This window comes from Mus pahari, chromosome 10 (assembly GCF_900095145.1).
Source record: "Mus pahari chromosome 10, PAHARI_EIJ_v1.1, whole genome shotgun sequence".
Taxonomy (NCBI): domain Eukaryota; kingdom Metazoa; phylum Chordata; class Mammalia; order Rodentia; family Muridae; genus Mus; species Mus pahari.
Genome location: NC_034599.1, coordinates 47,150,350 through 47,165,156, shown reverse-complemented (window position 1 = coordinate 47,165,156; position 14,807 = coordinate 47,150,350). Strand labels below are relative to the sequence as shown.

Below are 14,807 nucleotides of genomic sequence, written 5' to 3'. Positions count from 1 at the left end.
CTCCTCACACACAGCTGCTGCTCACACACAGCTGCTCCTCACACACAGCTGCTCCTCACACACAGCTGCTCCTCACACACAGCTGCTCCTCACACACAGCTCCTGGTGCTGTGCAGGTACTTGCCACACTAGGGATGCTTTGAGTTTCTGTTTACCCAATCTATATGACTGCCATTGTCTGGGTTGCAATAGAACGTTTTAGAGAGGGAAGGAGGGATGGAGGGAATGAAGGAGACCGAGACAGACAGACACACACACACACACACACACACACACACACACGAGTTCCTGCCACTCCTCTCAGTTCTTCTTGCCTCACCCCTGCTCTAACCTTCTCCATCTCATAGGCTTTCCTTCGCCAGCTTCTCATTCCCACAGAACCACACAGTTTCCACCGTGAGTGAGCTCTCTTGGTCGCCTCTCTTTGCTCTGTTTTGTGTCTCTCTTTCTCTTCCTCTCTCACCCTCTCAGCCCCCACCATGGCCCTTTTCAGCCTACTCCTTTCTCTCCTTGCTCTGTACTTCTCCAGATGTCTCTTGCTGTATTGTCCCTCATATCTACAAAAGAGGCAAGCATATGCTGGAGCGGCCGTGCCCTTGCTTTATACGGGCTCCAAGTAGCTAGGTAAACTACAAAGTGGGGTACCTGTGTGATTCAGCACAGAGGGCCAAAATGTTGCAATAACTATAGAAAAAAATCTGTTGAAGAGGTGTATTTTTTGAAAATTATTAATTGGCAATTATTAGCACATTTCAGAGGCCAGGATGCAGACCGTGTGATGCCCATGACTATAGCAGCACTCACGTCTGACCCACTGCCTTCCTTCTTGTGAACCTGTGCTCTGCAGTGTTTCCTTTGCTTCCTTCATTACTACATGTCCGATTCTCTCACCATCACAGCTCCTAGTTAGGAACAAAACCTACAAAACATACCCACAAATGAAAGGAATGTGCCTGTTGCTCAAAACTGAACCAAATAACAGCTTAGTGTGACTGTCCCTTTGACACAGTGCTTAAGAGTCTGTGTTGTCACCTGAGTGCTTGTGGCTTCAGCGCGAAAGCTTTTACAAAATTTCAAGAACAGAATAGGAAGAACAACAATATCAACCAACCAGATCCCCCAGAGCTCCCAGAGATGAAACCACCAGCCAAAGAGCACAGCAGCTCCAGCCACATATGTGGCAGAGGATGGCATTGTCTGGCATCAGTGGGAGGAGAAGCCCTTGGTCCTGTGAAGGCTCGATGCCCCAGTGTAGGGGAAGGCCGGGGCAGTGAGGTGGGCGTGGGTGTGTGGGTTGTGTGGGTGGAGAAGCACCCTCAAAGAAGCAGGGGCTAGGAGGAAGGGATATGGGGTTTCCAGAGGGGAAACTGGGAAAGGCGATAACATTTGAAATGTAAATACATAAAATATCCAATAAAAATTTTTAAAAATTAAAAAAAATAAATTCCTATTGTTGAGTTACAGATTATGTTACATCTGACAACTGAGAGTCATAATCTATACACTCTAGTTCTTTAAAACAAAAACAAAAGACAAAACCCTCACCAGGAAACTGGAGAGATAGCTCAGAAGAACTTGTGCTTAATTTCCAGCACCTAGATGGTGCTTACAACCATCTCTAAGTACAGTTCCACTGGATCTAACAACCACTTGTGACCTCTGTGGGAACCAGATATACACAGTGCACATTCCTACATCAAGCAAAACACTCATATACATAAATTTTTTTTTTCGAGACAGGGTTTCTCTGTATAGCCCTGGCTGTCCTGGAACTCACTTTGTAGACCAGGCTGGCCTCGAACTCAGAAATCTGCCTGCCTCTGCCTCCCGAGTGCTGGGATTAAAGGCATGTGCCACCACTGCCCAGCTAATATTTTTTAATTAAAAAGAAAACCTCTCAACAAATGAAAGTCATCATGTATCTAATTATGTATTTACTCCTGAAATTCTACCCTTTTCTTGTTGCAGATCAGGAAATTTTACGTAAACTAGAGAAGGAAAAAATCTTGGTATTCACGCCATCACGACGTGTCCAGGGCAGGCGAGTGGTGTGCTATGACGACAGGTTCATCGTGAAGCTGGCTTTTGAGTCTGATGGTATAATTGTGTCCAATGATAACTACAGAGATTTGGCAAATGAAAAACCAGAATGGAAGAAGTTCATAGATGAGCGGTTATTGATGTATTCCTTTGTCAATGACAAGTAAGTAAGCCGACTGTCCTCGGCAGCTGCAGTAGTTGTAGCCTTTCCCTTTGGCCACTGACCAGATCTGAGACAGGTTTCTTTTTCTTTTTTTTTAATTTATTTATTATTATTTTCTTTATTTACATTTCAAATGCTATCCCAAAAGTTCCCTATACCCCACCCCCGCCCCTGCTCCCCTACCCACCCACTCCTACTACTTGGCCCTGGCATTCCCCTGTGCTGGGAGACAGGTTTCTTTTGACTACCAATTTCCCATTAATCCTGATGGGAGCCAACAACTGAATACTTGTACCATAGAAGGGCCAGTGTGAGCATTGTGCCCCTCCCTGAGGCTTCTTAGACTCTGTCTCAAGGGCCTGGCTGACAGAAATATCTGTCCCCCTAAAATGCCTGTCAAGTTCACTTAGAGCATGATAGCTTACTAAACACACACATTTAACAGGTTTTATTTTTTTCTGAAGGAAGACTGTGGTCATGAATGCAGACTTGAAGTTAGTAAATGGGCAATTGGCATAAACGGGCACAAGTTACAAGAAGCAAAAATACAAACATGTGGAAGACATTTACCTATTGTTAATCTAAACCCAACATGAGTTTATTTTCTCACCTGATTAATTCATAAAAATATGAACACTTGTTCTATTAAAGATATATAAAAACTAGGGCTGGAGAGATGGCTTAGCAGTTAAGAACACTGTCTGCTTTACTAGAGGACATAGGTTGAATTCTAAGCACCCAGATGACAGTTCACAACCATCTGTAACTCCAATTCCAGGGGATCCAATACTTCCTCTGACCTCTTTGAGCACTTACACATATGCTGCAAGACACCTGCAGGCCAACACCCATGCACAGAGATAGGACACACATGCAGACCAACACCCATGCACAGAAAGGTAGGACACACATGCAGGCCAACACCCATGCACAGAGATAGGACACACATGCTGGCCAACACCCATGCACAGAAAGATAAGTAAGCTTAAACCATTTAAATGCATGAAAACTGTTGTACAATTTAGCAAAAGCTTCAAAGTATCTTTACACTCTTCAGTTATTTCTTAGACTATACAAATGAGGAAGAAACAAAAACCAAATGAGCTAGTTTGTACATTTAAAACTGCAGGGATTCTAAGGAGACTAAGCCCACTGTAGAGAGCCCCATCAAGCCACAGCATTGCTCAGTGTCCACTGCTTGCACTTGTTATGAAGACTCCTGAGAAATGTGCAAAGTGAGGGTTGGCACACACCTGTGGTCTCAGCACTGTGTAGGCTGGGACAGGAGAATCATGAGTTCAATACCACCCGGGTTACATAGTGAGACTCTCAAAAGGAAAGAGAGTCATGGAAACATGAGTGAACACGGACAATATTTGTATTTAGCAGTCCTGGGGATGACGGGTTACATGTGAGGTACCGCTGACCTAGAACTCTAACTCTAGGTTTCTTACTGAAGTTTTCTTTTGTCATTGTGACACTGCATATTAAGTGCTTTCTTTAGCCATTTTGAGTGTTCCTCTTGAGTTTCTTTATTGCTCACATTCTCATTTTGCAAGTAAACACTTGGGCTTATTTCAAGTTAGAACAAAGATGTAACAAGTATTCAAATTTATTTCTGTGCATGATATATGGATTTTTCTTTCCTCCATTTGATAGTCAATCCAATGGTATGCTTATGTCCTTAGATTTAGTTCCTTCTTTTAGTAGCAGGGATCAAAGCCAGGACCTCACCTATGCATGCTAGGCAAGCATGCTGCCACACTCAATTACGGCCTCAACATTTTTGTTTCTTAGTCTTTTTGAGACGCTCTATTAACTCAGACTGGCCTTGAACTCATTCTGAAGTCTAGGAAGCCTGGATGTGCAATCCACTTGCCTTAGCTTCCTCCCCTCCAAGAGGGGGTTTAAGAGTCCTGCCCTCTAAGTCGAGAGGGTTTAAGAGTCGCACCCTCCTTCCTTGGCCTCTGGCAACTGAGATCACAGGCGTGTCCCACCTCCGCACCTTCTTTTTCTCTCAGATGAGAAGTCATTGCTCCAATGGGAAGAGAACAGACTTCAGAGTTGTGTACACTTAAATCTTGACCTCAGAGTTGGATGTCAGATACAAAGTTACTTAATTTATCTGACCCTGAGTGAGAATTATTGATGGATCTAAGTTGGAGCTGTACTTGGAATGCAGTGGTTGTGTGAGGCTCATCTGGCACACAGTGGTGTCTGTCCTCATTGCTGTCCCTCCCTTCTCCTCCTTCCCTGCATTCCCTTGCCGGATGGCTGTTGACAGAGCTCTCCTAAGATGCCCTGCTAATCAGTACTCTAATCCTTACAAGCATCCTAAGACTGAGAGGAAGACAGAAAAATGGTAGCGCCAGGCAGTGGTGGCGCACGCCTTTAATCCCAGCATTTGGGAGGCAGAGGCAGGCAGATTTCTGAGTTTGGTGCCAGCCTGGTCTACGGGGGGATGGGGGGGAGGATGGTAGCACATGCTGTCACAAAAGTTATTTAAATTAAAACAGATACAAGTTAAGGGGAGAATGGAGCATTATAGGAGAACGTGGTTTAAAGTTGGTTTTTTTTTTCTAATTTTATAAATATTAGTCAAAACAAAAGAAAAAGAATAAATGAATATATCTTTAGGATTCGATTAACCTTCTTTTTGTGTGTCATTCTTTATTGTTATCTCTGTGACAGGTTCATGCCCCCAGATGACCCTCTTGGCAGACATGGCCCAAGTCTGGATAATTTTCTGAGGAAGAAACCCATTGTTCCTGAGCACAAAAAGCAGCCTTGTCCCTATGGTAACTGTCCTTATGGATACTTGACATGTGCCTTTATAGTCCAGCGTGTTGATAAACACTGAAAACTTCATATGCTATCTACTATGCGCTTCTTTTGGTTATAGATAAATTTAAGGAAGTGTGCTAGCCTTAAACAATTGTTTTTTACTTATTTGGGTTCAATATAGGATTTCTCAGAGTGAAAGTAGTGCTAATTCTGTTTGAAGTTACTCTTTATGGGAATGAATGAAAATTAGGAATTCTTTTATGTAGGTATGAATCAGGTAAGCGTAGCTCTGCTGCTCTTCATAGCAGACTTTACCCAGTTGTAAAGACCTGGAAGAGAAGAGGCAGATGTGCTCTGAGAGGTCAACTGTGAGCTCCCTTGGTTCTCTTCCTAGTAAGCAAGAAGACCAAAGAGAGTGAGGAACACACTAAGACCTAGCCCAGCTCCCATGTCTGCCATTGTTACACAAGTTCAGATAGACCTGCCTCACTGACTGTGCAGGACCTCATGGTGAGCTGCTTTCCTAACTGATTTTATCTTCATAGGAAAGAAGTGTACCTATGGACACAAGTGCAAATATTACCACCCAGAAAGGGGCAGTCAGCCTCAGCGGTCAGTGGCTGATGAACTTCGTGCCATGTCTAGAAATACAGCAGCCAAAACTACAAATGAAGGGGGACTGGTGAAAAGCAACAGTGTTCCTTGCAGCACCAAGGCGGATAGCACTTCGGATGTTAAACGAGGTGCTCCAAAGAGACAGTCAGACCCAAGCATAAGGACTCATGTCTACCAAGACATAGAGGAGAAGCTTCCCACCAAAAACAAGTTGGAAACCAGGTCTGTACCTTCCTTAGTTAGTATCCCGGCCACTCCTACTGCAAAACCCCAAAGCACTACACCTTTAAGCAATGGCCTTCCATCTGGAGTTCATTTCCCACCTCAGGATCAAAGACCACAGGGACAATACCCTCCAATGATGATGGCAACCAAAAATCATGGAACGCCAATGCCTTATGAACAGTATCCAAAATGTGACTCCCCTGTTGACGTTGGATATTATTCCATGTTGAATGCATATTCTAATCTGAGTATCTCAGGCCCCCGGAGTCCTGAAAGGCGTTTCTCATTAGACACTGACTATAGGGTGAACTCTGTAGCTTCAGACTGCAGCAGCGAAGGGAGCGTGAGTTGTGGGAGCAGCGACTCCTATGTGGGGTACAGTGACCGCTCCTATGTCAGCTCTCCTGACCCACAGCTGGAAGAGAGTCTCAAGTGTCAGCACACGCACCCCCACAGCCGCCTTAATTCCCAGCCCTTCCTGCAGACTTTCCACGACCCCTTAACCAGAGTTCAGAGTTACAGTCATGAAGAACCAAAGTTCCATCACAAGCGTCCTCTTCCACACTTGGCTATGCATCTGCAGCACCCTGCCGTGGGTGCCCGCTCCAGCTGTCCTGGCGATTACCCCTCTCCACCAAGTTCAGCACATTCGAAAGCACCACACCTAGGGAGGTCCTTAGTGGCCACGAGAATAGACAGCATTTCTGATTCTCGACTCTATGATAGTTCTCCTTCAAGACAAAGAAAGCCTTATTCTCGCCAGGAAGGTCTAGGAAGCTGGGATAGGCCAAGCTATGGGATGGAAGCATATGGCTATCGGCAGACTTACTCCTTACCCGATAATTCCACGCCCCCATGCTATGAGTCGATCACCTTCCAGAGCCTGCCTGAGCAGCAGGAGCCCACCTGGAGAATCCCCTACTGTGGAATGCCACACGATCCTCCAAGGTACCAGGACAACCGAGAGAAGATTTTTATCAATTTGTGCAACATCTTTCCCCCTGACCTCGTGAGGCTTGTCATGAAACGGAACCCTCATGTGACGGATGCCCAGCAGCTCGCTGCAGCCATCCTAGTGGAGAAATCGCAGCTGGGTTACTGAAAGCATGACGCATCTTGGTGGTGTTGAGTAGCTTTTGTTCAGCTCAGTTGCTGAGGGGGGTTTGCTACAATAGCACGTGTGATCTCCTTCTCGGCAGGGAGGTTATATAGTATCCATTTATGTGAAGTATTGCATCATGGAATCTGTATGGAACCCACTTGGTGGGCTTATCACTTATCACGGGATTGCTTTACATTCAAACTTTTTTTTTTTTTTAACATTTCCTTTTTAAAGCTATACACTTGGCTGGAAATTTCTCCAGTTTGATTTAATAGATGTATGTGTGATCTTTGATATTCCTCTTTGGTGCATCAGGGGTTTATATGCAGCACTTTTTATCCTTGTTTCCTGTCTTATTAACTTGGTGTTTGTCTGTCAACTGCAAGCAATTGCAGTACCTTCAGAATGGGGAGGTACTGGACTAGACCTAGCAAACTATGTCCTCAAGCCAAGCGTAACTAGAATCCTTTACAGCTTTTTAAGTTATTTTTATTTGGGGAAAGTGGGCTTCTTTGTGCTATAATCATTATTTATAGGAACAAAGATATACTACAGCACTGACTTTATATTTAAAAAAAAATGTAAGCTTCCAGTTATGTTAAAATGGAAATAGTACATATTAGAGTGATTCCCGGTATGGCACTTTTTATTATTTTATTTTTGTTTGGATGTTTCCTGTTAAGAAAATTAGTTATTTTAAATGGTCAGTTTAAAAAAAAGCAGATGCAATCAATGGAAAAAAATGTTTCCATTTTCTCTTTTATGAATAAGGCAAAAGCTGTAACTATTACAGGTTAGGGCTTTGCTTTCTAACTGAAATGTGCTTTTTGACAGTAGAAATGGGATTGAAGTCCTTGGTTTCCATTAACATGCATTTTTAACCTCTGTCTTTTTGTGGGAGGCACAGTACTGGGTGAATAGCCCTTTCTCAGTACTTGCCTGCTTTTAATGAATCCAAGTATTCTCAATGCAACTTTTATATTTAATACACTCTAGCTTCCTGCTGTTTATTGAGGCTGGCCTGAGGTGGTCTGATGTGTTGAGGATATGCAACATTTACTGATACTGCACTATAGAAATGGCAACGGAGGACTTGTAAATGGTAACTTAAAGTTTTTGTAAGATACTGTATATTTTCCATTTTCCTGAAGGTAGTTTTTTTGGGGAGCCTGCTATATTATTAAGGCCAGACTCTTGCCACAAATAGTGTAGTTTTAGATACAGACTAAAGTCTGTTCTAGTATTAGTAAGGGATATTTCTGGTTGCAAAGTCATGGGTTTTGCTTGCTGTAGTGACCTTTCTGAGCATCGGAGATGGCTCTATGGCCAGTGCAGACAGCGTTGGGATGGACAGAAGCTGCCTCTGATTTTACTTGTTGCAGCAACAAGTCCAGCTCTGCTCCTGTAGTCAGCCTGGATGCTTGGTCTAGATGCTTCTGCAGTCTGAGAGAGGCAAAGCCCTGGAAACCAGAAAGTACCTTTTACTGTTGATACAAATTGTATCTTTTTAACAATAAGAACTATTTTGATTTGTAGATCTAGTTAAAAACACAAATGTGTAACTATAATTAGACTTTTGGGCAACATTTTATCCCTTATTTAAATAAAAAAAAAATTAAAGGAAAATTGAAGTCTAGAATAGGATAGAAAATAAAAGTAACAAGGTGAATAAAGGTGTCTGTCTTAGTTTTATATATTAAAATATATTAAATAAATTTATTGGCATTTTCTTTTTCCTAAAACTTACCTAGTGTGAACTTAACTTAAAATAAAGGTAAAATGCTGCCTGAAAATAATGTCCAAGCATCTTCGACTAGGATAACATTTTCACTACTTGTGTGACACTGTGTGTTGCATGGAGTAGGATTTGGGTACACAGTAAATGCTTCTAAACAGCATTGTGCATATTAGCATATCCAATAATCTGAACCATGTTCAGCAAACTTAATTCAGGAAAGTGATGTTCTACAGTTACTGCTGTTGTGTTTGAGTGAGCGTGGCACTCATCTGTCCCCAGAGTGCTGCAGGTGGTGCCACCCCAGCCCTCCCAAGTGCTGTGTCTGGGAGTGACGCAGCCGACCTATGAAACTGTCCTTGATTCTCTCAGTCATGATCTGAAGGACAAGTTGAAATGTGGAGGCTAAGTGAATGCCAAGAACAGGGTTGCAAATGTGGGATTCCTCTTACCCAGGAACAGGGTTGCAAATGTGGGGTTCCTTTTACCCAGGAACAGGACTACAAATGTGGGGTTCCTCTTACCCAGGAACAGGGCTGCAAATGTGGGGTTCCCCTCACCCAGGCTACCCAGCCACATTGTGAGGCTAGGCTAGGAAGTCACTTAATGAACATGTCACTTTTGCTTCATATTAGCACTGTGATTGTTTGGAAATGGGCATACTTGACTAAAATGATTTAAGTGAGACCTTAGGTAAAAAGGATATGACTTAAAATTTGGCCTTCTTACATTTTTAGCTGAAGTTGCCCTCTTTTTCATCTTTACTATAATCTCTGCCAGTGTGTGTCATGGAGTGGGTAGCTCTGACCCACCCACTCCTACATTTCTCAGTGCCATTGGCTATGTGCTAAGAAAAGGTTTTCTTATGACAAGAGGGCAGTCTGTCCCCTCTGATGAAGCACCAATGCTGCTTTCAGATGTTAAGAATAAGGTAACTGGCAGATTTTATCTACATCAATTTCTCAAAATAAAACAAAACAAAACCCTCAGGTAATAAGTAAAAGGAGTCCATTATCAAATTTGTAGCTGATCATAAACCTTAATTTTAGCTAGAATATTTCTTCCCAATCTCTAATTTCTATTTATCAGACTAGCTAAGATAAATAAATAAATAAACAACCTGAAATGGTGTGCTAGTGAATAATAAAAGTCAGAATTGGTCAGCTGATTAAAAAGGACTCAGACTGGAATATTCTGCCCCTGAATAATAGAGAGTCAACTGTACTTTATGCAGTAATAGCAGTTTGCTGTCCCTGTGTCTTAGTCCAGAGGGAATAGTACCTAACTGGCCAAAATGGCCCTCAGAATTTCCTCTTTTCTTGCATGTAATATAGACATTTCAGTCTTGTTAATCCTAATGGGAGTTTGTCACTGACCTAAACAGTGAAAGTAATGGTCGCCAGTAAAATATTTGATACTGGTGACAACTTGAATTTTTGTTTTTATGAAAATACATTTATGAAAATATGTAATTACCTAAAGAGGGTGTTTTATATATACACATTTGTTATGAAGTATTAAAAATAGGGGGTTGTCTTTTAATGGATAACATTTTCCTGATTGAACGGTGTCTTTGAGTTGTGAATGACCAAGCCTAGGGTCTATTTGACCAATGAGAAGATTCAGAACCTCTTACATGGAAAGAAACACTTGGTTTTATTCTTGGTATTTTTAAAGATTATTTTGATAATTTTAATAGAATGTGTAATTTTTAAATACACAAAAGTAGTATTGATTATACAAATGATTATTTAACATGTCTTTTATGGATGTATCTATATGTATATAGACAGTAATATATTTATAAAACAATATACTTCATGTCGTATTTTTTAGTTTGTAATGAATGTAAGTATGACTGTGTGTATGGGAGTGAGCACGCACATGTGTGTACACATGCACACACATATTGATATGTCTGTCTGCCTGTGTTTGAATGCTGAAACCTTTTTCCCTGACTTACTGGGATTTACTCTAAAATGTATTTGGGTTTTGCTCCTTTTACTGCCCTTATTCCTTATTCAGGATAAAATAAGAGGCACAGTTTTCTAGTCTGTCTGTTGCCAGATGGCTCTTCCATTGTATTAATCTCTAATTCTTAGAGAATGCCTGACATCAAGCAGATTATGGCTGGAGATAATGATTATGTTCCAAACATATTAAAAGTGAACCCCCGCTGTGATATGAAAGTTTCAGGATCCACACCAATGGACAGAATAAGCCTAGAAGATAGAGTCATCCACACACCAGAGTTCGAGGAGGTCTGGTACCTGTGACGAGGAGGATGCGTGTGTTCTAGATGCTCTCTTTGTAGGATCTGGTAGTCAATAATTCAGGCTTCTCTGAGAATCAGATATTCTCTTTACTGTACACCTTTGCCTTTACAGTGTGACAGCCACAGGTAGCATAGAGATGAAAATGTAACCTTTTAAATAAAATTTTATTTACAGAAACAAGCAACAGGCCAGTTTTAACCTGTGGGCCATTCCCCAGCCCTGTCTTTGAGAGAAGAAAGCCAGACATCTTAAGCAGTAAACTCTTGTGCATGTTAATATAATCAACAATAGCTGTATCTCAGCAGCCATCTAGAGGCAGTATGATATAAGTCACTGGTGTCCTTCAGAAGATGACTGTGCAACAGTCACATCAAAGCATTTGTTAAGTTCATCGTACTCATCATTTGAGATGTCACTTGTCTAGCCACCAAGAAATCTATAAAAGAAAGGTGTCAGTATTGGGAATTTTGCTTAAGTTCTTATTTTTAAATAGGACTCCTTTATCGTTTGTTTCTTAGTGGCCTTGTGGGCCAAAAACCAGTCTTTTTAAAAACTCATTCACATTTTTTTCAAGATTGCATTTGTCAGTTACATTTTTCTGTTAGGTTTTTGTCTTCTGATACTTAACAGACTTCCCCTTCTTTACAAGTGATTTTAAAGATTAACACACTGTAACTTCACAGTTTTAGATTTTTCTGTAATGTTTAAAACTGACTAGACCAATGAGTGTATTTGTTACATTGTCACTCTTAATAAGAAACATGCCTCTTCTGTCTAAATGTTCACCATGGAGTGTTTAGATACCTTAGGGACTGTCAGGGGAGTGATATTCTCATGGTCACCTGTGAGTCTGAACTGATTGAAGGTACACACCACTGAGCATGCTCGTTCACACTGCTTCATTCATGGTATCTCAGCAATAACACTATCTTTACAGGATTGTTAAATAGCTACGAAAACTACCGCCTACTTAAGTAGTTACACCTTCTTTTAGAATTGGAGTGCAGTCCTGGCTTTATCAGTGTTGATGTTTTATCTGTTATGCCCTCTCACCTCCTGCCTGTCACCCATGTTATGTCAACACTGTCATATTTATACGTGGCTTTCCCCCTAGGATCCTCAATCCTTCAGACCTAAACACAACTTCAGGTTTTGACCATTTGACAGTAGAAAATGTCTATGCATGTTTTCAATCCTTACAAACCTGTAAAGTTTCATATCTTAATCCATGTACTGAACTTTCTGTCCAGGTATTTCAGGTGAACAACAAGATGTTTCCCAGAAAAGCTTACCACTTCTAACTAAAGCAGCTCATGTCTTTAAGAAAAAGAAGTATGTGGTTGTTTTGTAAGGTATAAACACATACATTGGTATATGTATGTGTGTGTGTGTGTGTGTGTGTGTGTGTGTGTGTGAGTGTATACTTCCTCTGGCATTTTTTAATTATAAATTTTCATCCTCTTGTGAAATACTCGCAAACGGTCAGATACTGCAGACAGGGTTTGCCCCCACTGACAGGTCTTCTACTCCTCCCAACTGTAGCTGTATGCCAGTAGAGATTTCCTTACTCATCCTTCAAGCTTTTCTTACAGGAAAAATAAGGTAATGAATATGTTTAGAGCAACCATTTTATAAACATATTATTCTGTTTATCACTATCTGTTCTGTATGTTTCTGTATAGAACTTTTACAATTCCAAAAACAGTGGAAATAGCGATATGATTCTGCCATGGGGGGGGGGATTCTAAAATATCCATTTTACTTGTGGTAGGTGGTGGTTACATGAAAAAAAAAATAGATCTCATATGACAGCATAGATGCTAAATAAACAAAGCATTTCCTTTTCTGTTCCCCTGGCTTTCTCAGATTCTGTGATTAATGACACTGGGCTACTCTGAAAGTTGTACACATGTTCAGCATTGATGTAAATGTTAGAGCCACAATGAATTCCTATTAAACTGAAATTAAATGTCAAAAACTAGTCATGACTCAAAACATACTAAGAGTGTTTTCTTTCTCTTAGTCTCTAAGATGTTTTGTTTCAGTGAGTCTGAAGTGTCTGGTTGTTTAGCTAAGACAATGTGGTTGTGGGCAGGGTCCTTATCCACTGAGTTTATAGAAAGGCTGGAGAGTATAGGTGTGTTTGTTCTGATGAAGGCCAGCAGGGCATTAAAAGGTTCTGAGCAGGCTTCTCTTCATGGGGCATTATAGACTGGGGTGGCATACCAACTTAGGGAACTGTGAACTCTAAGCAGGCTCCATGTGCATCCTTCAAGGTCTCTTTCTTGTAAGTTAAACTGGAGTCTCAAAATCAACACAGTCAATATGAGTAAGTATTAGAAGAAAAAAAAAAACAGCAGACCAAACAAATAATAGATAGGTTTTATTTTGTTACTAGTTGAGGCTCAAAACCCTAGTTGACTATAGACAATGTTTCATTTCTTTAAGAGATTGGGAAAGACTGTAGGCAGAGGTCAACATGTGAAACTCATGTGCTTGAGTACATCTTGCACACGTTAGTATGATAAGAGACACCACACACGCCGGGCAGTGGGGGCACACACCTTTAATCCCAGTACTTGGGAGGCAGAGGCAGGCGGATTTCTGAGATCGAGGCCAGCCTGGTCTACAGAATGAGTTCCAGGACAGCCAGGGCTACACAGAGAAACCCTGTCTCGAAAAAAAACAACAACAAACAAACAAACAAACAAACAAAAGAGAGAGAGAGAGAGAGAGAGAGAGAGAGAGAGAGAGAGAGAGAGAGAGAGAGAGAACAGAACACCGTAACAGTTTGCCAGATCAAGCAGATGAGCTGAGTCTTTCCCAAAGCCCCTTGTAAAGTGGCACTGACACCTTTTTCCTGTTTGTAGCATGAGAAGGAGGAGAACTCAGTGGCAGGGACAGATGAGTACAGTGCTGCCTGGCCCTGCTCTTGAGCCTTGAGACAGAGAATGGGACCCCTGCTGATCTCCAGAGCTTGTCTTCTTGACCCAATGGCAGGCACTTTGGTCAGTGGAAATATCCTACTTCTGTTGTGGTCATCGTAACAGGATGCTCTGATTAAATTCTAGTGGGGTTTTCCTCCTCTGTCACTTTGCAGACCTTTGCTTTTTTCCTCCTGGGTTGTCCCTACAATTGGTACTTTCCATTGGCCAGTGTCAGCTGGCCATCTGCCCCTTCTTCACCTGCAGTCTCGGACTGTGCTCTGGCCAGACTGCACATACACGTTGAAGCCTTGGTGCTCTTAGTTGCCAGAGACTCCAACATCTCCAAAACCAATAAATCAAATCACTTAGAGGGAAGACTTCTAGCCTTCCCAGGACTACTTGAGCCCAAAGAGCAGGAGTTGGAGTACAGTGCTAACTAGACCTAGTCCTTTCTTTTCCTCAGGTCCAGTCTTGTCCGAAGACAAATGTTAGCACACACATGGAGGAGTTAATCCATGGTTATGCATTAATACTCATCAATGCACGAAAGAGAACTGTCACAAAATGCAACTTAATGCTGAATTTATTCAAAACAAAGTACCTGGCTCTGGGCCTTTGCCACCCTCCTGTCATCCCCCAGTTCAGAGGCAACTGGGAAGCTGAGAGCATCCTTAACTGCCTCTGGGAGTGAACCCAGCCGAGGCTGTCGGGGATATTAGGATAAGCTAGCTGCCAGGAACCCTAGGAAGACAAGGAGCAACTGGCTTTGAAAGATTCTCCATCTCTCTCAGGAACAAGTCTCTGTGGTGACATAGAAGCTGTGACAGACCCTAACTGTGACAGACCCCAACTGTGACAGACCCCAACTGTGACAGACCCCCAACTGTGACAGACCCCCAACTGTGACGGACCCCCAACTGTGACGGACCCCCAACTGTGA

The 14,807-nt window shown here is 42.0% G+C and overlaps 1 protein-coding gene across 3 annotated transcripts in view; it reads left to right on the top strand.

The window, feature by feature from the left end:
• Window positions 1-12,923, top strand: part of Zc3h12c (zinc finger CCCH-type containing 12C) — a 56,959-nt gene extending 44,036 nt beyond the window's left edge. For all 3 annotated transcript variants that reach the window (XM_029543124.1, XM_021206362.2, XM_021206363.2), the window contains exons 4-6: window positions 1,969-2,203; window positions 4,895-5,001; window positions 5,533-12,923. In XM_029543124.1, coding sequence (XP_029398984.1) covers window positions 1,969-2,203; window positions 4,895-5,001; window positions 5,533-6,929 — 1,739 coding nt within the window. In that variant the 3' untranslated portion in view covers window positions 6,930-12,923. The remainder of the gene's footprint in view (window positions 1-1,968; window positions 2,204-4,894; window positions 5,002-5,532) is intronic.
• The last annotated feature ends 1,884 nt before the right edge of the window (window positions 12,924-14,807 follow it).